Below are 18,666 nucleotides of genomic sequence, written 5' to 3'. Positions count from 1 at the left end.
GATATAGAATTATATATATATATTTTAGTTAGTAACAAGACAAAAGAATACTTGGTGAAAGTAGAGGTTGTAAGATTAATTTTCAACAACAACAAACTAAAAATAAAAATGGTTAGCACAAAGAGTCTTACTTTTTTAATTAAAAAATAATTTGTGGATAAGATACTTATTATTATTGTAAAGCTTTAACTTGAAATAATTGTTATAATTTTTACAAGGATTTCGGACAAAATTAATGGAGTTTTAGAGGAAGATAATACTATGTTTGAATTTTTGTTGAAATTTGTGACTTTTTGGTTAAGTGATAATTTTGCTTTGTTCATATATTTGATTCAGCTTAATTTTGTGTATTTATTTGTTAGAATTAGTAAGGTTTTTTTTTTTTTTGAGAGAGAATTCTATGTTGCTAAGTGTATTTATTAATATTAGAAAATTTCTTTGTCCTCATTTGAATTAAAAAATGTAAATAATTTTACCTAGATTGAAAGCATACATGGTAAGTTATTACAGTATAATCCTATTTAGATAAATACAAGAATGTGCAGTGCACGCGCGTGTTATCGACATTTTATCACCTAAAACTTATTTTATTAGGAAGTGAAATACACGAGATGATTACAAAAAGTAATAAATTATAAAGAAAATGATACCATATGAAAATTATGGCTAGAGAGCAATAATTTACACTTCTATACTATGAAATATTGATACTAAACTTTAGTGAATTATTTTATTTAAAAAAAAACTTTAGTTAATTGGAATTAAGAACTATTTGGGTATGTGAACTCTTAATTAATGAACACTAAAATCCTTGCATCGATTCAATTTCAGTTTAGAAACTGCGATTTGGAAACTGTACTTGCTTGTGAAAGAAATAAGAGAAAGTCTCTCATGGGAAAGCTAAATAGATAGTCTCTTAATCTAAATATGAGATATGTTCGATGAATATGCTTCCATAAGGTTGGAGTTTCAATTTACCCACCCTTCATTTGTTGTGAACTTTGAGAAACAAAAAATGAAGTATTTAGTACTTATGAGACATTAAATTTTGTCGACATGAACATAGCTTAGTGATGAAAATATCTTACTCATTCTCTCGAGGTTGGAGGTTTGATCCCTCATCTCATAATTGTTGTACTAAAAAATGAAAAGAAACATCATGTTAAGAAACCCTCGAGAGTTGGATCTAAGAGCCTTGCTAACGATTAAGACCCATGAAACTCAATCCCAAAAACCCTGAAAACAAGTATGGAATCAACCCAAAAAAAAGTTTAAGAACGGATTACCTTGATGATCAATATCCAGAGTAGAGAAAACTCATTTCTAAACTCGTGATTCGAATCACTCCACAAGAGGTATGATCAACATCGCTGAATGATCATAACATGCAAATTCTAAAGACACAAAAAATTGCACAAGAAATGGAAGATAAAGCTCCCAACCAAGCTTCTAATAGCTTTGTTATTAGAAGGACATCAGTGATGACCATAATCAGATAAATAGGACAGAACAAATTAGAATGGAAGAAGAGATGTATCGGTGGCATGAAAACTCATCGGAATCAGCAGTCAGAGTACTACCGTCTTCGAATATGGTAGTTGTGACTTTTTGTCAGGGCGTAGATTTAGAAGCGGATTTTAGGGGTATTAATGGCCAGCTTCACTCTCCAATTTCAAGGAAGGAAATTTTGCTTCTTCCTTACGTATCATGGTTGAGACTATCATGGTGGAGAATAAGGTAATTTTGGAATAAATTATCTCTGTTCCAAGATTATTCCTCTACTAATTGAGGAGTCTTCCTCAACAATATTGAATGGGGTTGAAGATGTTGTGACTTTAGGAAGGTGTTGTGTGGGTTAAATTTTTCATATGAACAAGCAAACTGTTTTATTGGTCAAACGTGTCATTTCTGATCGTTTATCAATCCTTTGGGTAGATATTTTCTTTTGTGGATTCTGAATGTAACCCTTAATGATCACATTTCTTATTAATGCAATCTCTTGGATAAAAAAAGGAAAACTAATACAGTTAACTATAGGGATGTATTTGACAAAATGTAATTAAAAAAATAAATTTAACAATGTAATTAAAACATTTTAATGTTAATTGGCTAAATAGATACAATTATAAGTTCAAGAATATCAAATCGTACTTTTGAAAGGAAAATATAATAAATTAAGCTACTTGGTCAATAAGTGAAGAGAATTCTCCCCGAACAGAGTCCAAAATCCAAAATACACCGAGGGAAGTTGGATAACGAGACAGACGTGGCTAAAGAAGAGACTCCCCTTTTTGCCAACAAATGAGCCAAATTGTTACAAGAGCTAGAAACATGGAGAAAGAGATGGATGGAAAATTTCGGGCTAAAGCTTTCACTTCCATCAACCAAAAGTGAGTCAGATTGCCAAAAGTGAGTCCTAAAGTATGAATTTTCCTTTAATCGTCTTAATTGCCAAAAACGAGTCTCATTCCACTTGAATACGAAGACAATTTAACGATTGAGCAAATTTTAACCCCTCCAAAATACCCCGAACTTCAGCAAGCAGAGGTGAGAGTGTTTGAGGGATGAAGATCGACCAGAAGACCACATTTTAATAGGTACCATTAACTTTAAATTTGTGTATACTAAGTCTTTTTTTATTTTTTTGATCTATTCAACGTCTAAAAAAAATTAATGTAACTAGACCAAAACAAAAATTGAATTTCGTATAAAATACATGTCTGTAGAGTATAGACCAAAACGAAAATTAAATTTTGTATTAAATACATATCTAACCTTTCAATTGTCTAGAAAAGGTAAGACAAAGGGCCATTAAACACAAAATTATGAATTTATGTTTAAAATTTCTGTTAAATACCACTATTAAAATTAAGATATTATTTTCGTCTTTATACTTTCAATTTTGGATTCATTTGGGTCAATATAATTTTCATATGTTTGTCTCAAAAAATAAAAACTAAAAAATTTCAAATGTTAATTTTAGTTTTATCACTTGTCTTTATTTTTAAAAACAAAAATGATTATTTTGATCTCTATTTTCAAATTTTTTTTTTTTAACTTTCTAATTATGCAGCGAAAAAGAAAAGATAAAATAAAATCATGTAACCCTGCATTTTTGGGGGTCGAAAACTCGCTTTTGATATCTAAAATTTGAAATAAGTGTCTATTTAGACTTAAAATTTTTTAAAGGGACATTTTTAGTCCCAAAATTGACTAAATATTTCCGATGATGTGGGCTGACTGGATAGCTGATTAGGAAAGTTTTTTATTAGTTCAATAATATTTTGTTTTGTAAAGGAATTTAATAACATTTTTATGGTGAGCAAACTTTTCATCTCCTTCCCCTTTTTTTCTCCTCCTCTTTTTTCCGGTGAACTTCGCCGCTGGCCACCTCCTCGCCTCCGCCGCCCATTGTGCGCCTCCGTCGCCGCCGCTCGAGCGATAGCTGTCGTCCGCCTTCTCGCTCTCCCCCATCCCAGATCTGGAACAGGAAACCCTTCCAGATCTGAAAATTTCGCTCACCAAGCTCCCTCTGTGATTTATATCACTTTCTCCGTTTGGTTCTTGTCCGGCTCCTGAGAACGAAGAAGAAGAGGAGTGATCTGCTTCCCTTGTAAAAGGTTCAGGTAAATTATAGCTAATTTTTGCCTTCTGATACTGTTTGCGGGTTCTTATGATCGGGTGATTTGTCAATGGAGCTCTTCGTTTCCTTTATTTAACTCCAAATCCCTTTGTGGTTTTCTTGAACTGAAAATGGCATTGCATTTCGAAGATCTTAATCGGAATCTAGCACTGAGGAATCCAATTCGAGAGGCTTGTTCTTATTTGTATTTGTTATCTGCAGTTGGGTTTTGTCGTTTGGAACTTTGTGACTATTACATGAGTGGAATTCTTCATTTGAGATAGGAAATTTCACGATTTCTAGGGCTAGAATTAGCTGCGATGTGCTTTGTGATTGGATTTCTTACACTCATTTAGTGTAGAGAAGGACTTTGGGATGGATGTAAAAATGGACAAAAAGAACATGGAAGAGAAAGATGACTATGCTGAATATGTTCCCATGGCAAAGCGTAGAGCAGTGGAATCTCAAAGATTTTTCTGCCCAAGGGAAAGGCTTCTGCCCTTGTCTAAGGGTTGGAGAAATCAAGGCTTGCCGAAGCCAAGCCCAGTCTCCTTGTAAAGACATTTCAGACGGCGGCGAAGAAGCGGCCGGCGTCAAAGTTCACCAGAAAAGAGAGGAACAAGGAGATGAAAACTCTACTCACTATAAAAATATTATTAAATTAATAAAATTTTCCTAATACCAGCTATACAATCAGTCATTTAACAACCACATCATTTATTAGAGTTAGTCAATTAACCGTCAAACCATTTTAGGGACTATTTAGAACCATTTCCTAAACCTTAGGACTAAAAATATCTACTTTGAAATTTCAAGAACCAAATTGGCACTTGCTCGATAAGATTTGTCCAAAAAAAAAAAATTAACATCCACAGAAGAAATCAGGGTCTTATTCTCCTGCTATTGGTTCGTCAAATTTTGGTCTGAAAATTGCTTGACGGCCGAATTTTGCCGGAGCATGTAGGTTTTCCATGGCATCTTCTAGCTTTTGTTGTTCTTTTTCAATATAATTGGGCCTCTAATGCACCAGATTGATTTCCAATCAGAACACCGAGGCAGAGGGTACGTGTTAAACCCTTGCATCTCAAAAACCCTACTGGCGCTACTTTTTTTATTTTTTATTGTCTGCCTACTTTAATGCTGGGGTATCAGCTATGATCTCATCTACTTTTCCTAAACTTGCTTAGATTCGAGTTTTATAATGTGGGTAGTGCGGTTATGCTAATGTTAGGCCTTAATCGTCTCCGCAAATGAAATGGGCATTTGGAGTTTTTGTTGTTATGATTTGACATTTGACATCTCTGGATATCCATAGTGTAGGCTGGAAATCAGTCCGTGTAACCGAGCTAAGTGCAGAGTGCTGACTAGAAATCTCAGGCTGGAAGTTATTCTTAGACCGGGAACTTTCTTCTGATTATGTGACTCTGAGCTAGCAGCAACGTTTCAGTTTCTTCAGAACAATCAGTTTTGTTTTAAGAGCTCATAGATTACTGAAGGGTGTCTTATTCATCCCCTAGGCCAGTAAATATGGCTTTGACGTGATTAGAAACACAGAGTTGATGCACAATTATTATACAACATTCTCAACTGTTTGAGAAGATACTCATTTATCATCTAACTTACCTTTTCTTTTTCTCCTTGAGCAAGAACCTAACTGTAAAACCTTGACTTGGGATCCATGGTTATTGAAGAGAATCTTGTTGCTCCCCATGAAAGAAGTTTTGTTTGAAATCGTTCTTTGAAGTATCTTCAGGACCTCAGGTATCAGAAATGTAGGCTGCAGTTCATCGAAGTTAAAACATTGAAGTTTGCTCCCCATGAAAGAAGTTTTGGTTGAAATCGTTATGTATGGTCAACACTGAGTCAATTGACCATATGTTCATTCAATGCTCATTCGCGGCTCGGGGTTGGCTTTTTCTTATGGATATTTTTGGTATGTCAATTTGCTTCCCTAGTCGTATAGATGATTGGTTAATAGATGTTCTTCATGGCTGGAGTCTCCCTAAAAAAGCAAGGATTTTGTGGAGGTGTGCTTTGAGAGCTCTCCTTTGGCATCTTTGGTTGGAACGAAATCTTCGAGTCTTTGAAGATAAGTCTTCCTCTTTTGATATTTTTTGTAGAAATGTATAGTACAACACACTGCCTCTTGGTGGTGCATCAACTGTAGCAAATTCTTTTGTAACTACAACCTTTCCATGGTTTTGAATTGTGTAGTCCTTTTGGGTGGGGTTTTCTCTACCACAGCCCTTAGGTTATTCCTTTTTGTTTTCCTCGTGGAATATACAAGTTTCTTATCTAAAAAAAAGAAGTTTGTGACTTTCTAATCCCTGCCATTGCTTGATTTCACTATAAAAGAAATTTTGTATTTGAAGGTGTGGGAATGAATTTTATTGCCACCCAGGAGTTTTGAAGAAGAACTTACTTTCACGACTGAAGAAACTTTGACAACTTAGTTCGGTGTGGAAACTTTTTTTGGAAACCATGTCAAGAGTCTAAAGCTCAAACACCACCTCAGAGTTTAAGAAGAGGAAAGAACATATTCTGTGTTGTATTTCATACTACATTGAAAACGGAGAAAGGAAGCGGATTACAATGTGCCTAACTGACTGGCTACTATGAATTAATTGCATGAATCCTAATAGCCCTTAACAAATTAACTATAAGAAACTGACAACATTAATTAAAAAAGAACTTAGCTCATATCTCAATCAATCGACTCTTAAAAGTATTAATTAAATCTGTGCTGTCATGCTTTTTGGCATTCCCAAGATTAGTTCGTGAAAAGCTAAGTGTTCTCTGTTTGCAAGTTCTCGAGTCGTTGTGTATTTTATCCCTTCCTGATTTCTGACCCTGGTAATTTTGGCGCTAAATTGCTTCAATTCAGTGAATTAAATTTAGGGTGTGAAAACTAATTAATAGGATGTTTATGGTTTTCAAATCCATGATAAGTGCTTCTTGTGATAGGTAAGGATGGCTACTGTAAGAAATCTGAAGATCAAGACAGCAACCTGCAAACGAATTATCAAGGAGTTGCATTCTTACGAGAAGGAGGTGGAGAGAGAGGCTGCCAAAACAGCTGACATGAAAGAAAAGGGAGCTGACCCTTATGACCTTAAGCAACAGGTACCTGTGTGTGTGTTAAGAAGGAGATGGGTTGCATTCTCAATCATATACTGCTGACTCTTAAAGTATATGTCTTCATTGATTCACTAAAAATAGTATATGGTATAAAATCATTAATGAATCTATAACAGACAATGAAGTTTATTTCTTTTCCCTTTAGCTTGTGTTGTATTCTTTTTTATGATTAGAAACTGATATGACAAAAATAAAATAAGTACAGAGAAGGAAAATATGTATTTGTAAATTTCAAGTTATGATCATTAATTTCTGAATATCATCAAATTCTTTTTGCATTTTGCATAAGGTGTCATGCTTTTATCTTCCGTTGATTTTGTAAAATTTTCTTGTTGTGGTTAGGATTTAATGTCTCAAATTGCCATTTCCCAGTTCTGTATGATTAGTCTGCCTGACTGCTTGTGATATTGTTTGTGCTTTGTGCTATCTGTTTCTTTGTAAGACATATACCTCTAAGGATATCCAAAAACAAAACCTTGGATGGACAAAAATGTTAAACATGAAATCGACAATAGAACTTGTGAGAATGAAGATGAGTGGTTTGGTCTATAAACTATAAAGAGGAAGAATGGTCTCAAATTTGGAGGATAGAGATGGTAATCAGGTAGGACTTTTGAAATTGTTGTGGTCTTTTACTTTCTCATTTGATGTAGACTTGTAGTGGATTAGTTAGCTTTAGTACTCTCTTTGTAATTTAGCTTAATATTTTATTTTACTTGTTTACTGTTTATTTCCTTAGGTTAGTTGTAGTTAGTTACCATGGGTAAAATACTTGCTAAATTACAAAGAGAGCCCTAAAGCTAACTAATCCACTAAATCATCATCGCTGTTGAACTTTATTTTCAGAATATTATAAATTTAAAACAACGAACTAAAACATTATTTATCTATTCAGAATGCCCATAGAACAACTCTTGTTTATCAATTTGGGCCCAATGGGGCAGCTAAGGTTGGGGTCGGTTAGTCCTACAGGTTTGGAGTTCGAACTGTTTGGTGAGCTTAATACCATAAAACCCTTGATGTCTCCCGGATCTGGGCTTTGGGGCGGCGTGGGTGTCCGTGGATATAGGGGAGCAAAACTCCGACTCCTAGTTAAAAATATATATATATATATATATATATATAGATTTTGGTAACGCAAATCCACACAAGTACCAAGATTATAGATTTTGGTACAAAAGTGCTCTTTCTCTGATAAGTCGAATTCTTTTTATTATTTTGGTGAGCTTGTACCGTTTACAGTCTAAAATTGGAGTGTGCAAGACGTAAACTATTCCACCTATAAAATTGGAGGGTTTCTTTCGTAATCTCCCTCTTTGAGCGAAGGGACACCACCTTGTCCCTCGGTCCCTTAGGTTGTTCCTCAGCCTTGGTGGTTTTCTGAATGAAAGTGTTGCCTTGTTATAAAACATTGATTAATTTGAGCTACATTTTACTCTTTTAACTTCTGGGTAATGGAGTTTGAATGTAATCCCATCATCATATGAATCTTCTTGAATTATTCTTCGCATTATTAGGATTTTACAATTTTCCTTCTCAGGAAAATGTGCTGGCTGAATCAAGGATGATGATTCCAGATTGTCACAAGCGTCTGGAGGCCTCCTTAGCTGATCTGAAAGGAGCATTGGTATTATCATTAGCTTTCCTTTTCATTCCTCTCTTCCTTTTCTCTCCTGACGAGCTTGATTCTAAAAGGTTTTGTGCACGTGCCCGGTTTTGATTTTTCGTACCTAAAGCATACTTTTTTTTTTCTTCTCCTTCCCCATCTCCAGGCTGAACTGGAAGAATCTACACAAGAGAAAGGCCCAGAATTCGATAATGCTCGGAGCACGATCTCCGAGGTCGAGAATTTCCTGAAGACAACCGAGGAACAGTAGTGAGTTTGACACAGATCATAATTACAGAAAACAGAATTTGATACTGATGCCTGATTGATCAAATGACACTGACTTTTTCAATATATTAGCTTCTTATATTTGGCTTTTGCATGATGTGTCTGAAATTTGGATAGACTCATCTTGGTCTGTTATTCACTACCTAGCATTCAAGTTTAAGAATTGAACTTTTCTGCTCACTGTTACGTTTTCAAATAGTCTTTCAGAATTTGGACAGATATATTTTTGGTTTAAAACTTATTCGGTCTCTGAACTTTCAGGTTTTTTTTTTTCGATTTCTATTTCGGTCTTGAAATTTTCAAAAGGTCTATTTTAGTCTTTAAACTTTAAAAAGTAACTATTTTAGACACTTAGAAGGTGTTTGGGGCCGCTTAATTAGGAACTCCGGAGTTACTGTCTTCCAAGTCCGGACTTCAACAACCTTTCCTCAATTTCTGAACTTTTACAAATCTCATTTCGAAAGAAAAGAGAGTGAAATAGATTAGGGTTTGTGGTTCATTTTTTGTTTTGTTTTGTTATTATTATTTTTTTCTGGTTTTAATGTGTGATTTGATAGTGAAGAATGAGAAATTCTCCTTTGCTGAAACTCGTCTTGTAACTTTTTGCAATGCTCTTTTTCTGCCATTAATTCAAGGTTCATCACATGAAGGTTTGCAGAAAATTAGGGGTTTGAATTAGGTAAATTCGACTTTTAATTAATACAAATATTTTCCTCCTGATTTATGGTTTAGTTATTATTTCTAATGGGCTATAAAAAGAGCATAATTTTACAAATAAATATCATCCATTCATCAACAACATTCCTATTATTTTCTTATTAAATTGATGAATAATTTAAGGAAGTTTCAAATAAAGAAAAGAAAAGAAAATTAAATTTAGAATCTAGATGTTCTTCTTGGTGCTTGAATTTTCATGTTTGTATTGATTTGATCTATTTTTTAACTTTCAATCTGTTCTTGGAATTTTGTATGAAATCTATTTTAGACTATCATTATGTTTTTTCTCTTTAAATGAATTATTATAGTAATTTTATTATTAAAGTGAAAAAATCATTGGAATTTATTTCTAATTATACTATAAAAAAATCAACTTTAACAACTCAGATCTAATAAGTCTGCACCAAAAACAACTCCCAGACTTAATAACTTTACTCATTCCCCCAAACACCCCCTTGAACTATTTTATTCAGTGCTATATTATTTTGTCACTTTCTATCTGCATATCCAATACTCATGGTTAACCTTCATGACTTGAATGCATTTTCGCATTAATACATTAGTACATATACTCGAAACTATGTTATGAATTTGTTAAAAGGTAAAATGAAAGTATGGATCAGGTTATTTTTTTAAGTTCAAAAAATAAAAGGATCATTTGGATGATGTATAGTTCAAACTTCCAAGACTGAAATGGAACAAATGTGAAAGTTTAATGTTCAAATTGGATATTTTGAAAGATTAAAGATAAAATAGAATAAACTTAGGGTTAAAATGAGATTTAAATTTATATTTTTAAATATGTATATATATATATATATATATATATATATATTGATTTAAAAAAAAAATATTGTAAAAGAACTACAAAAGTGCATTTGCTCGTTAAAAGGGTGCTACATAAGCATTAAAAAAAAGTTAATGCGAGAGTTTCATAAGATAATAATTTCCTAATAAAAAAAAAGAAAAAAAAGACATTATAATATTAATTATTAGTAAAATATCAGCATTGACAACTAATTATTTATTTGTCACCTATCTTTTGGATTAAATTTTGCTGGCTGTCAATCAACATCCAATACCTTACAAGAATATTTTTAAAAAAGTTTTGAGTGTATAGGGGTTAAATTGTCAATTTTAAAATAAAAAAAAAATATGTAGGCCAAAATAATTTCTCAAATAAATTCAAGAATTAAAGTAACTTCAATAAATATGTTTTTCATAAAAATGTGATTAGAAACTCAAAAGCCTGAGTTTGTTTGAGAAATATTTTGAGGCCAAATATACTAAATTGTTCCTAATTTTAGTAAATTTTAATTTGATTCTTTAAAAATTCTTAAATTTACCATTAATGTATTAAACATGCGCAAAAAAAAAAAAGAGAAGTTAATATATTATTTTTTTATTTTTCTTTCTATAAATACAACAACACGTAAGATAGAGATTTAAATTCACGACATTTTTATTAGAATTATATGTTTTAACTAATTGAACTACGCTTAGGTCGACGTTAATGTATCGATCAACTAAATCACGTTAGTTATAGTGTTGCTCAACATAGGTAACAAGTCTCGATTATAGAGATTCACTCAGGTAAGCCACATGATACTGCTTCCAAGAAATACAAAAAATATATATACACACACACAACACGAATGGAATATATATTGACAAAATAATAAATTAATTACACATCAACAGTTGAGAATATACATTTTAGTTATGTGTATAGGTTGGAAAGCCTAATTAGTTACAATCTATGGCCTTCAAAAAGATAATGTAAAGGAGATCAGCTCATACTGTACAAAATGCCAAATTTTATAAGCCTTCGGAAGATAAAATTCATACAGATGTATTCCCATGTTTGTTTATGTTTCTACACATCAAATTTACCTTAAAAACACTTCTTTTCCTTTCCCTTTTCTATCATTTTTTCCCCCTAAGAATGCCGAGGCGCTCTCCTGATCTTCCTTCGGAACGGCCTGCACGCCTCGATGCTCAGGTCGACGGCAGCTGCAAGCGCCATGAAAATAGCAGCGTCCTCCACACACGTCACATGTCGCATTGCGAGTTGAACCATCGGCTTACTGCTCTTTCCTTCCCCTTGTACTCTGCAGCTCATCACGAAACCTCCCACCACTTGGCCTAATGCTGCAAAGTCCCCGCTGCTCTGCGGGCTTGGTATTGGACTTGCTGCAGCTCGTAGCTGTTTATCGGTGTCAATGAAGAACTCCCCACCTTTCTCGGCGTTGATGTGGATCTCAGACATGAGAAGTTCACCTCCCTCCTGCGCTTCGGAGAGAAGGTGGAAGCGACAGCAGACGGTGTCTCTAATTCCACGCTCGCGCCACGCCTCAAGCTTTCCCCATGGCTGCCAACTTTCAGGTATGCAAACATCGGGACGAACAATCAGCCAGGACCCGGGGCTCGACCTGGCAACCCAATCGCAACCTGTTGATGGCACAAAGGGAGTAGTTATGAAGGCTGCTGCAACAGCCGAGCCAGAAAGATCATGTATCTTCACCTTCCAGCCTTTTCTTTCTCTTCTCTCGGCCTCAAGATCGAGGCCATCGGCCGAACCTGACCAATAGTTGCTCAATGAATCCGCCTGGGACACCCTATTGATTCATTTCAACTGTCAAAACATTGAATCCACATTAAGAAAAACAAAGCATTGGCCAAAAAAATGCTTTGTTTTTCTTTATACTGCAAAAATACACAGTTTTTAACAGTTGCATCACCTGTCTCGACTAAATTTGCAGCTGAAGATCGGCTGTTTGATCGAGCCTTGAAGCTGGACGATTTGTGGACTTAGCCTCGTGACGTCTTCAAACTGGAAAACATATCTTGGATCTGGATCCAGTTTCACTTTCAAATGAAGCTCTGCACCATGCCTTCCATTCTCATTCTTACTTTTGCCAATGCCTATCCACCCATTGAAAAGAATGACCGGCTTCCCATCGCCCCATTCGGGACCGACATCCAGCTTAAACGTCCCAATCAGCTGCCTTTTGATGCCAACACCACAGTGGGATCCTTTCCTTCCAGAGAACACAGATATTTCAAGACAGGCATGAGTGTTGTAGAAGCAGCCAGGTGCAAGTAATGCTTTAAGATCAGACTCCTCAAGATAGAAGCTTGAGGCAATGCTATGAGACTCAGGTATGGCTTCGGGAGACGGGAGTATGGGAATTGAAGATGACTGCACGGGGAAACCTCGAAGACGAATTTCGCATGAGCACGGAGAAGAGAAAGAATTGATTCCAGGTTTTGTAGAGTTTAGAGAATCTCCCGGGACTCTCAATCCCAGCGAGCCAATCGACAACCTAATAAAAGCCTGCGGATTCATTTCGGTCACAATTTTTTGTCCATTCGATAGATCGTTTATATTTCAACGAACTCAAGTATCCTGAACCAACAGCAAAGAAACTATCAGCAACAAAAATAAGTTGACTATTTCTTGATAATCCTACATTTTGTAATGTTATCAGGAGTGTTTTCATGGCTTTTGATGACATATAAAGGACAAGACAAGAACTGCCATAAATTTTCAAGTCATAACATTGGATCAAAAGGGAAAACTTTAAACTACATAAATCATAGAATCACAGAGAGTAAGCTGATCTTTGAGATCCAATGCCAATTTCCACTTCGACATTGAATAAATCTGTTATAAGAACTCGATGTATCGAATGAATCATCTGAAACCCGAACCAGCTTTTTTGTTATGTTTGAAATCACAAAATAACAATGATAGTAGAGAATAAGAAATGCTTTAACACTAGGAAAGTAAGATTCTTAAACCCATTAAATAACAATCTTTGGAACATTAAACAGCCTGTTAGCATGGAGATTCTTGAGTCCAAACCTCAATGACATTGAGGAGAACACTTTTAAGAGGAAAAAAAGCATATTAAATTAACTTCTAGGTTAAAGATCAAAACGAACCAAGTCCAAAATCGGTTTGGTTCAAGCCACTAATACTTCAGAATCATCGACTCATCCCCAATCTGAGCTGATTTTGAGGCTCGCTTTGAGGCAAGGTTCTAACTTTTAGCCTCGAGACTTATGCCTTCTTTGGACAACAAGAGGCTTACGCCTCCATGAAAATGTACTGAGGTTCAGTCTCCACACCTCACAAATGATTAGAAGAATAAATTTAATTTGCCAAATTCTTAGAAAATATAAAGGCTTTGTGTATGTAAGGTTAATACATGAGCTGTGACAATTCAATCTTCTATTACTATTAACTACATAGGCTCAAACAACGTTGGAAGACAAAAATTTAAAGAATAAGTCAATCCTATTAGTAATAATAGAAGTGAGGTCTAACATGTCCTAGAATTTTTTATATAAGTGGCAATTGATAGGGGTGGCTTTTTTATACTTTTATAAAACTACTATGTTTAGCAATACTTGATTGCACAAATTTAGGATTTGTATAATTCTTTAAATTAAAATAGGGGCTTACGCCTCACCTCTTTGAGAGGAAAAGTCTTATAACATTATCATCCCTTACTAATGTTGTACTGAATTTTACACTTTCTTGCATTTCTGCTGTTTCTAAGATGTGGTTAGTGAACTCAATAACACAAAATCAAGAAAATTTCTTTTCAAGAATATCTGACATTCCTCAGCTTCATCAGGTTTTCAAACAAGTTTTTAAATATGTGTTCTATAATAAAGGTTAGTCCTCGAGAATTGATATTGATCCATCCACTTGTTTTCTTTTTTGCTTCACTGATCACTTATGATGAAGTACCAGAATGTAAAAAGTAATTATGTCCAATCTTCAAGTTTTAGTTCACTTAATAAGAATCAAAATCAAACTACTTGTTTGATAACACTATTCGATTTTCTATTTACTTTTCTACTTTAAACCTTATTACTCACAATTTCTTTGTTTTGTAATCCACTTTTTATAAATGCTTTAATATTAGCCAAACTTTTAAAACAAAAGACAGGAATCTTTGCATTTCTACTTTTTGTTTTTCAAGTACAGTTTAGAACTCAAAAGTGTTTTTTGAAAGTTGAAAAACAAAACCAAAAAGAAAAAAAAAATATATATATATATATAAGTAAACAAGTCTAAAACTAAGAACTTCAGAACTAAGCTTCTCTTCTAGAAACTTGCTCATAAATTTACTGCCACTTGAAACTATTATAGGTAATTGATGATAAACAAAGAAGAAAACGAAGAAGAACATAACACAAACAAATTCATTTGGGAAGAACACAAGCAAAGCAAACATATGAGTGAATCGTCCATCCATCCACTCAAAGGACTCACTGAAGCAAAAATCAACTGAACAGAGCCAAATTCACAGTCATCAACACGAAACCCACCTAATATTCTTCACAAGCAAAGCAACCCACAAAAAAACATTCATCAGAATATTTTTAAAGCTGAGTCAAAGCAACAAAAAGATGAACAAATCCCAAGAGAAAACCAAACCCAAAATGAAACCCAAAGAAAATTTCAAATTGCAAACGACTTTCAGTTCAATTTCACCTTGTGATTAGTAGCTAAGTAGAACCAGTACTGCAGTACTCCACAGAAAGCAGAGGAGCCACAATTCCTGAAGAAGAAGAACAGCAACATTTCCCGAAATACCAAAATCAGTATCAATTTCCACCTTCAAGTAGACGATGATGAATCCCTTTTCTCCTCTCTCTAAATGTGGAAGGATGAATGTTTCTGGAGAAGGATTTCTCGAGTCGAACAACTAAACACAGATAGATCTAATAATGACCCAAAAAAAACCCAATCCCGATGCCTCTACAAGAGTCTTGGATGTCACACAGAGACTTCACAGATCACGAGGCCCAAAATCAAACCCAACCCAGAAAAGGAAATTCCTCCCTCTCTCTCTAATCGGGAAGACAATAAGTTTATACCCTTCCTCTCTGAAATCTGCATTATTTGTCACGAAATAGACGGAGAAATTTAGGGGGGTTTTTGCTTTTTTTTAATTTCCTCACGAACCGAACAGTTCCACAGCTTAAAGAAAGAGATGGGGGGGTAATATCTGGACCAACTACAAAGTACTGCCCCCTTGATTTTCAGAAGAAACAAGAAAAATTAGAGGAGTTGCGATAAAATTGAGGTAAATTTTGCCAAAACCCAATAAAGAAAAGGAAGAGAAGGGGGAAATTTTTGTAAGATTTTTTACTCTGATTTCAAGTTTGAACGTCCCTGTTGGCTTGGAAAGAACAGAAGAATAGTGGGCAGTGGACGAAAAAGCGAGAGACTGAGAGAGAGAGAGAGAGAAATCGTGGAAACAGCTGTAACCAACGGTGGCTTAGCGGAGCAGAGCATATTGTTCTTCTTCTTCATCCATAAATCATTAATTTATGAATGGAGGAAATTAAAAAAAGAGAAAAAAAAAAGGTTTAAATCCTATCTTAAAATTCCCATTTTGATGTATGTAGTTTGAAAAAATTATCGTTTTAGTCCTTATTTTTTAAATTTCAACACAAATTATGTATCCAACAAAAAATTACTAATATAAAATTATCAATATACTTTAAAAACTTTACTCAATTTAGTGTTGCGTTAAAATATCGATAACATAGAAATTAGGACAGTCACCTTCTTAAAGTATGAAATCAAGATCTCAACCTGAATATAAATTGAACATAAATCAATTAGTTAATGTATTAATCTATGATTATGGTGGTGAGTTCAAATCCTAACCTTTGCATGTTGTTCTTAAGGGAAAAAAAAGTACATGCATCAGTAGATAAAATTTGAAAGTGTAGTGATTAAAATATAATGTTAGAAAAAAGATAATTTAGATAGTAAACTGATATTTAATAAAAAATAAATAGAGGAATATTGTTATTAAAAAATAGAGTTGTTTTAGAAATATATTAAAAAAAGAGATTGAAAAATGCCAAAGAAAAAGATTGGGATGGCTATCCAAAATACATGTGGCTGACTTCATCTGCTCAACTGTTCTCAACCCAAATCCCATTCTTGCAATTATCATTGACATTCTCTCTCTCTTCTATTTTCTTTTTAAGATAATTTATTAATTATTTATGGGTTTTATTTCTATTTTATTTAAGTTTAAACACTATTTCACTGCGTAAATTTTTAACTTTGGTTTATTTAAGTGATCGTGATTTCAAAATATTTATTTTTGTCAATCTACTTTTAACTTTGTTTATTTTAATATTTGTTTAAAACGTTCGTTTTGGTTACTTTTAAAAAGTGACCAATTTGGTTTATATTTACAAAATTTTATCATAATTTTATACACCGTAGAAATTCTTTAATTTAAATTGATTATTAAATTTCAAGAAATTTAGTGAATGAAGTATCATGTTAAAATTATTGTCCAAAAAAATGAGATGAAAATAATAATGTAGGACTAAAATGGTCACTTTTTAAAATTAGATGGATCAAAATTGACGTTTCGAAAGTATAAAAATTAAAATGAATTGAGGTAAAAAAATAGAGAGAATTTAAACCATTTATTTATTTGGTAATAAAAAATGTGAACTTTTGATATGATAATCTACTTGAAAAGGGGTGGTGCTACATTAAAGAGAAAAGGGCCATTGTCCATTCATTTTTTAAAAGTTAAAAATGTCACTTAAAAATTATAAAAACATTCATTTTTATTCTTAATTTATCCCTTTAAATTATAAATTTTAGTTTATGAACTTTAGGATTGGGTTGGTTTAGTTCTTACACTCAGACTAACTCAGAATCTCCTATTCAAGATTTTAAATGATATTACGAGGTCTCAATTTTATGAAAATGCTGATGGAAAATAAAATATAAATGTCGATGATTATTTTCTAAAAAATTATAAAAAAATTTAATAACAATTTTTTTAAATTAACAAATAAATCGTTCACATTATTTAGTTAAAAATGATTAATATTAATGATATTTTGTTGCTATTTTTCATATATATTTGTGGATTTTTTTTGTAATACTATGGAAAAAACTCTTCATATCATATTGGTTGACCTCAAACCTATAAATATATGACTTTATCGTTAAAATGATTTCTCCAGAAAAAATCATTTTACCTTTTCATATCACTGCTGACTTGATCGTTAAAATTCTTAATTCAATAATTGTAAATCAACTATAGTTAGAATTTTAATCGATTAGTTAGAACCTAGTTTACGTATCACTAAAATTCTTAATCCAATGATTGAAAATCAACAAAAGAAAAAAAAAGTGATAAATTGATTGCATTTATACCAAAGAGCCAATTTTGAGCCTAGCTCAACTCATTCATGTATATATGCCCGACCAAAAGATAATGGATTCGAAGACGCTATTGTACTAAAAAAATTCTTTTATCTAAATGAAATAGACGTTCAACAGATAGGTAGATAACAAATCTCCCAACTAAGCCATCTAGTTTACCCTTTTTTTTAAGTATAACTTAGGAGCGAGGGAGAGATTTACCCTTCGCTCTCAAGAAAGATATTTAAAAAATTAGCAACAACGAATTCATACAATATAAATGAGTTAAGAAGATGAAAGCATATTCGATAACTGAAATGAACATGATTTAGCGATTATATATTCATGATTATTGTACATTTATTTTATTCATTCTCACAAGGTCGAAAGTTCAAATTTCCATCTTATATTTGTTGAACTAAAAAGTCATATTATAAGAAAATAGAATTTGACTAAGATATCACGAAGTATCAAAATCAAAATTGTATCAAACATAGTATAGATTTTATTTTATTTTAATTGCGCTCTTTAATCTATATTTGTAAAAGATAATATTTACTATGCTATGAAGTATATATTAGAAGGAAAAGTGCACGAGAATTTATGTTAAGCATTTGGTTTAAAAAGATAAAACGTTTTTTTTTTTTTTTGGTGAGAAAGTTTTCAAATTTTGTTGAGATTAAAATTTCAAAACTCTAAATTCAAATTTAGATAATGAAGAGACTCTGAAAAAGAAATGTTCAACCATGTAAGAATCAAACTTTGAAGTTTGAAAATCTCACAAATACTTATAAAAACATTTTTTTGTTTTTAAAAAATCACAAAATACGTGTAATACAAGTAAGTAATTACGCATGGAGGAACGTGCCATAAATAAGTAAATTATTAAATTAATCTTAGCCATTAATTTGTAATTTTGAGGTGGCATTTTCTTTTTCTTATTCATTCGGTAATATTTTCGTTTTCTATTTTTAATTTTATTTTTTATAATAAATAAAAATAGTAACTGCATTTTTTTAAACGAAATAGTGATAATTGTTTCTTATTTTTTTAATTAAAAAGAAAATAGAATATGTTTGTTAA

At 32.8% G+C, this 18,666-nt stretch overlaps 2 protein-coding genes across 3 annotated transcripts; one reads left to right on the top strand and one right to left on the bottom strand.

Annotated features, from left to right (window-relative positions):
• Window positions 1–3,305: 3,305 nt before the first annotated feature.
• KIS (tubulin folding cofactor A (KIESEL)) lies at window positions 3,306–8,744 on the top strand. The gene is made up of 4 exons (XM_022300070.2): window positions 3,306–3,626; window positions 6,587–6,745; window positions 8,301–8,387; window positions 8,533–8,744. The coding sequence occupies exons 2-4, from the start codon at window positions 6,593–6,595 to the stop codon at window positions 8,635–8,637; spliced, it is 345 nt and encodes a 114-aa protein (XP_022155762.1). The 5' UTR covers window positions 3,306–3,626; window positions 6,587–6,592; the 3' UTR covers window positions 8,638–8,744.
• Window positions 8,745–11,168: 2,424 nt separating this feature from the next.
• Window positions 11,169–15,683, bottom strand: ASG1 (nuclear factor 1 A-type protein (DUF1005)). 2 transcript variants are annotated; one of them, XM_088126690.1, is made up of 3 exons: window positions 14,884–15,683; window positions 12,113–12,780; window positions 11,169–11,989 (listed from the first exon to the last, which is right to left on the bottom strand). In XM_088126690.1, the coding sequence occupies exons 2-3, from the start codon at window positions 12,718–12,720 to the stop codon at window positions 11,311–11,313; spliced, it is 1,287 nt and encodes a 428-aa protein (XP_087982816.1). In that variant the 5' UTR covers window positions 12,721–12,780; window positions 14,884–15,683; the 3' UTR covers window positions 11,169–11,310. The 2 variants fall into 2 exon arrangements, with proteins under 2 accessions (XP_087982816.1, XP_087982817.1); XM_088126691.1 differs by lacking the exon at window positions 14,884–15,683 and adding an exon at window positions 13,320–13,505.
• Window positions 15,684–18,666: the final 2,983 nt, after the last annotated feature.

This window comes from Momordica charantia (assembly GCF_013281855.1).
Source record: "Momordica charantia cultivar OHB3-1 chromosome 7 unlocalized genomic scaffold, Mcharantia_2.0 BLBB01000007.1, whole genome shotgun sequence".
NCBI lineage: Eukaryota > Viridiplantae > Streptophyta > Magnoliopsida > Cucurbitales > Cucurbitaceae > Momordica > Momordica charantia.
The sequence above is the reverse complement of the archived record's forward strand: the minus strand, read 5'-3'. Positions and strand labels throughout refer to the sequence as shown.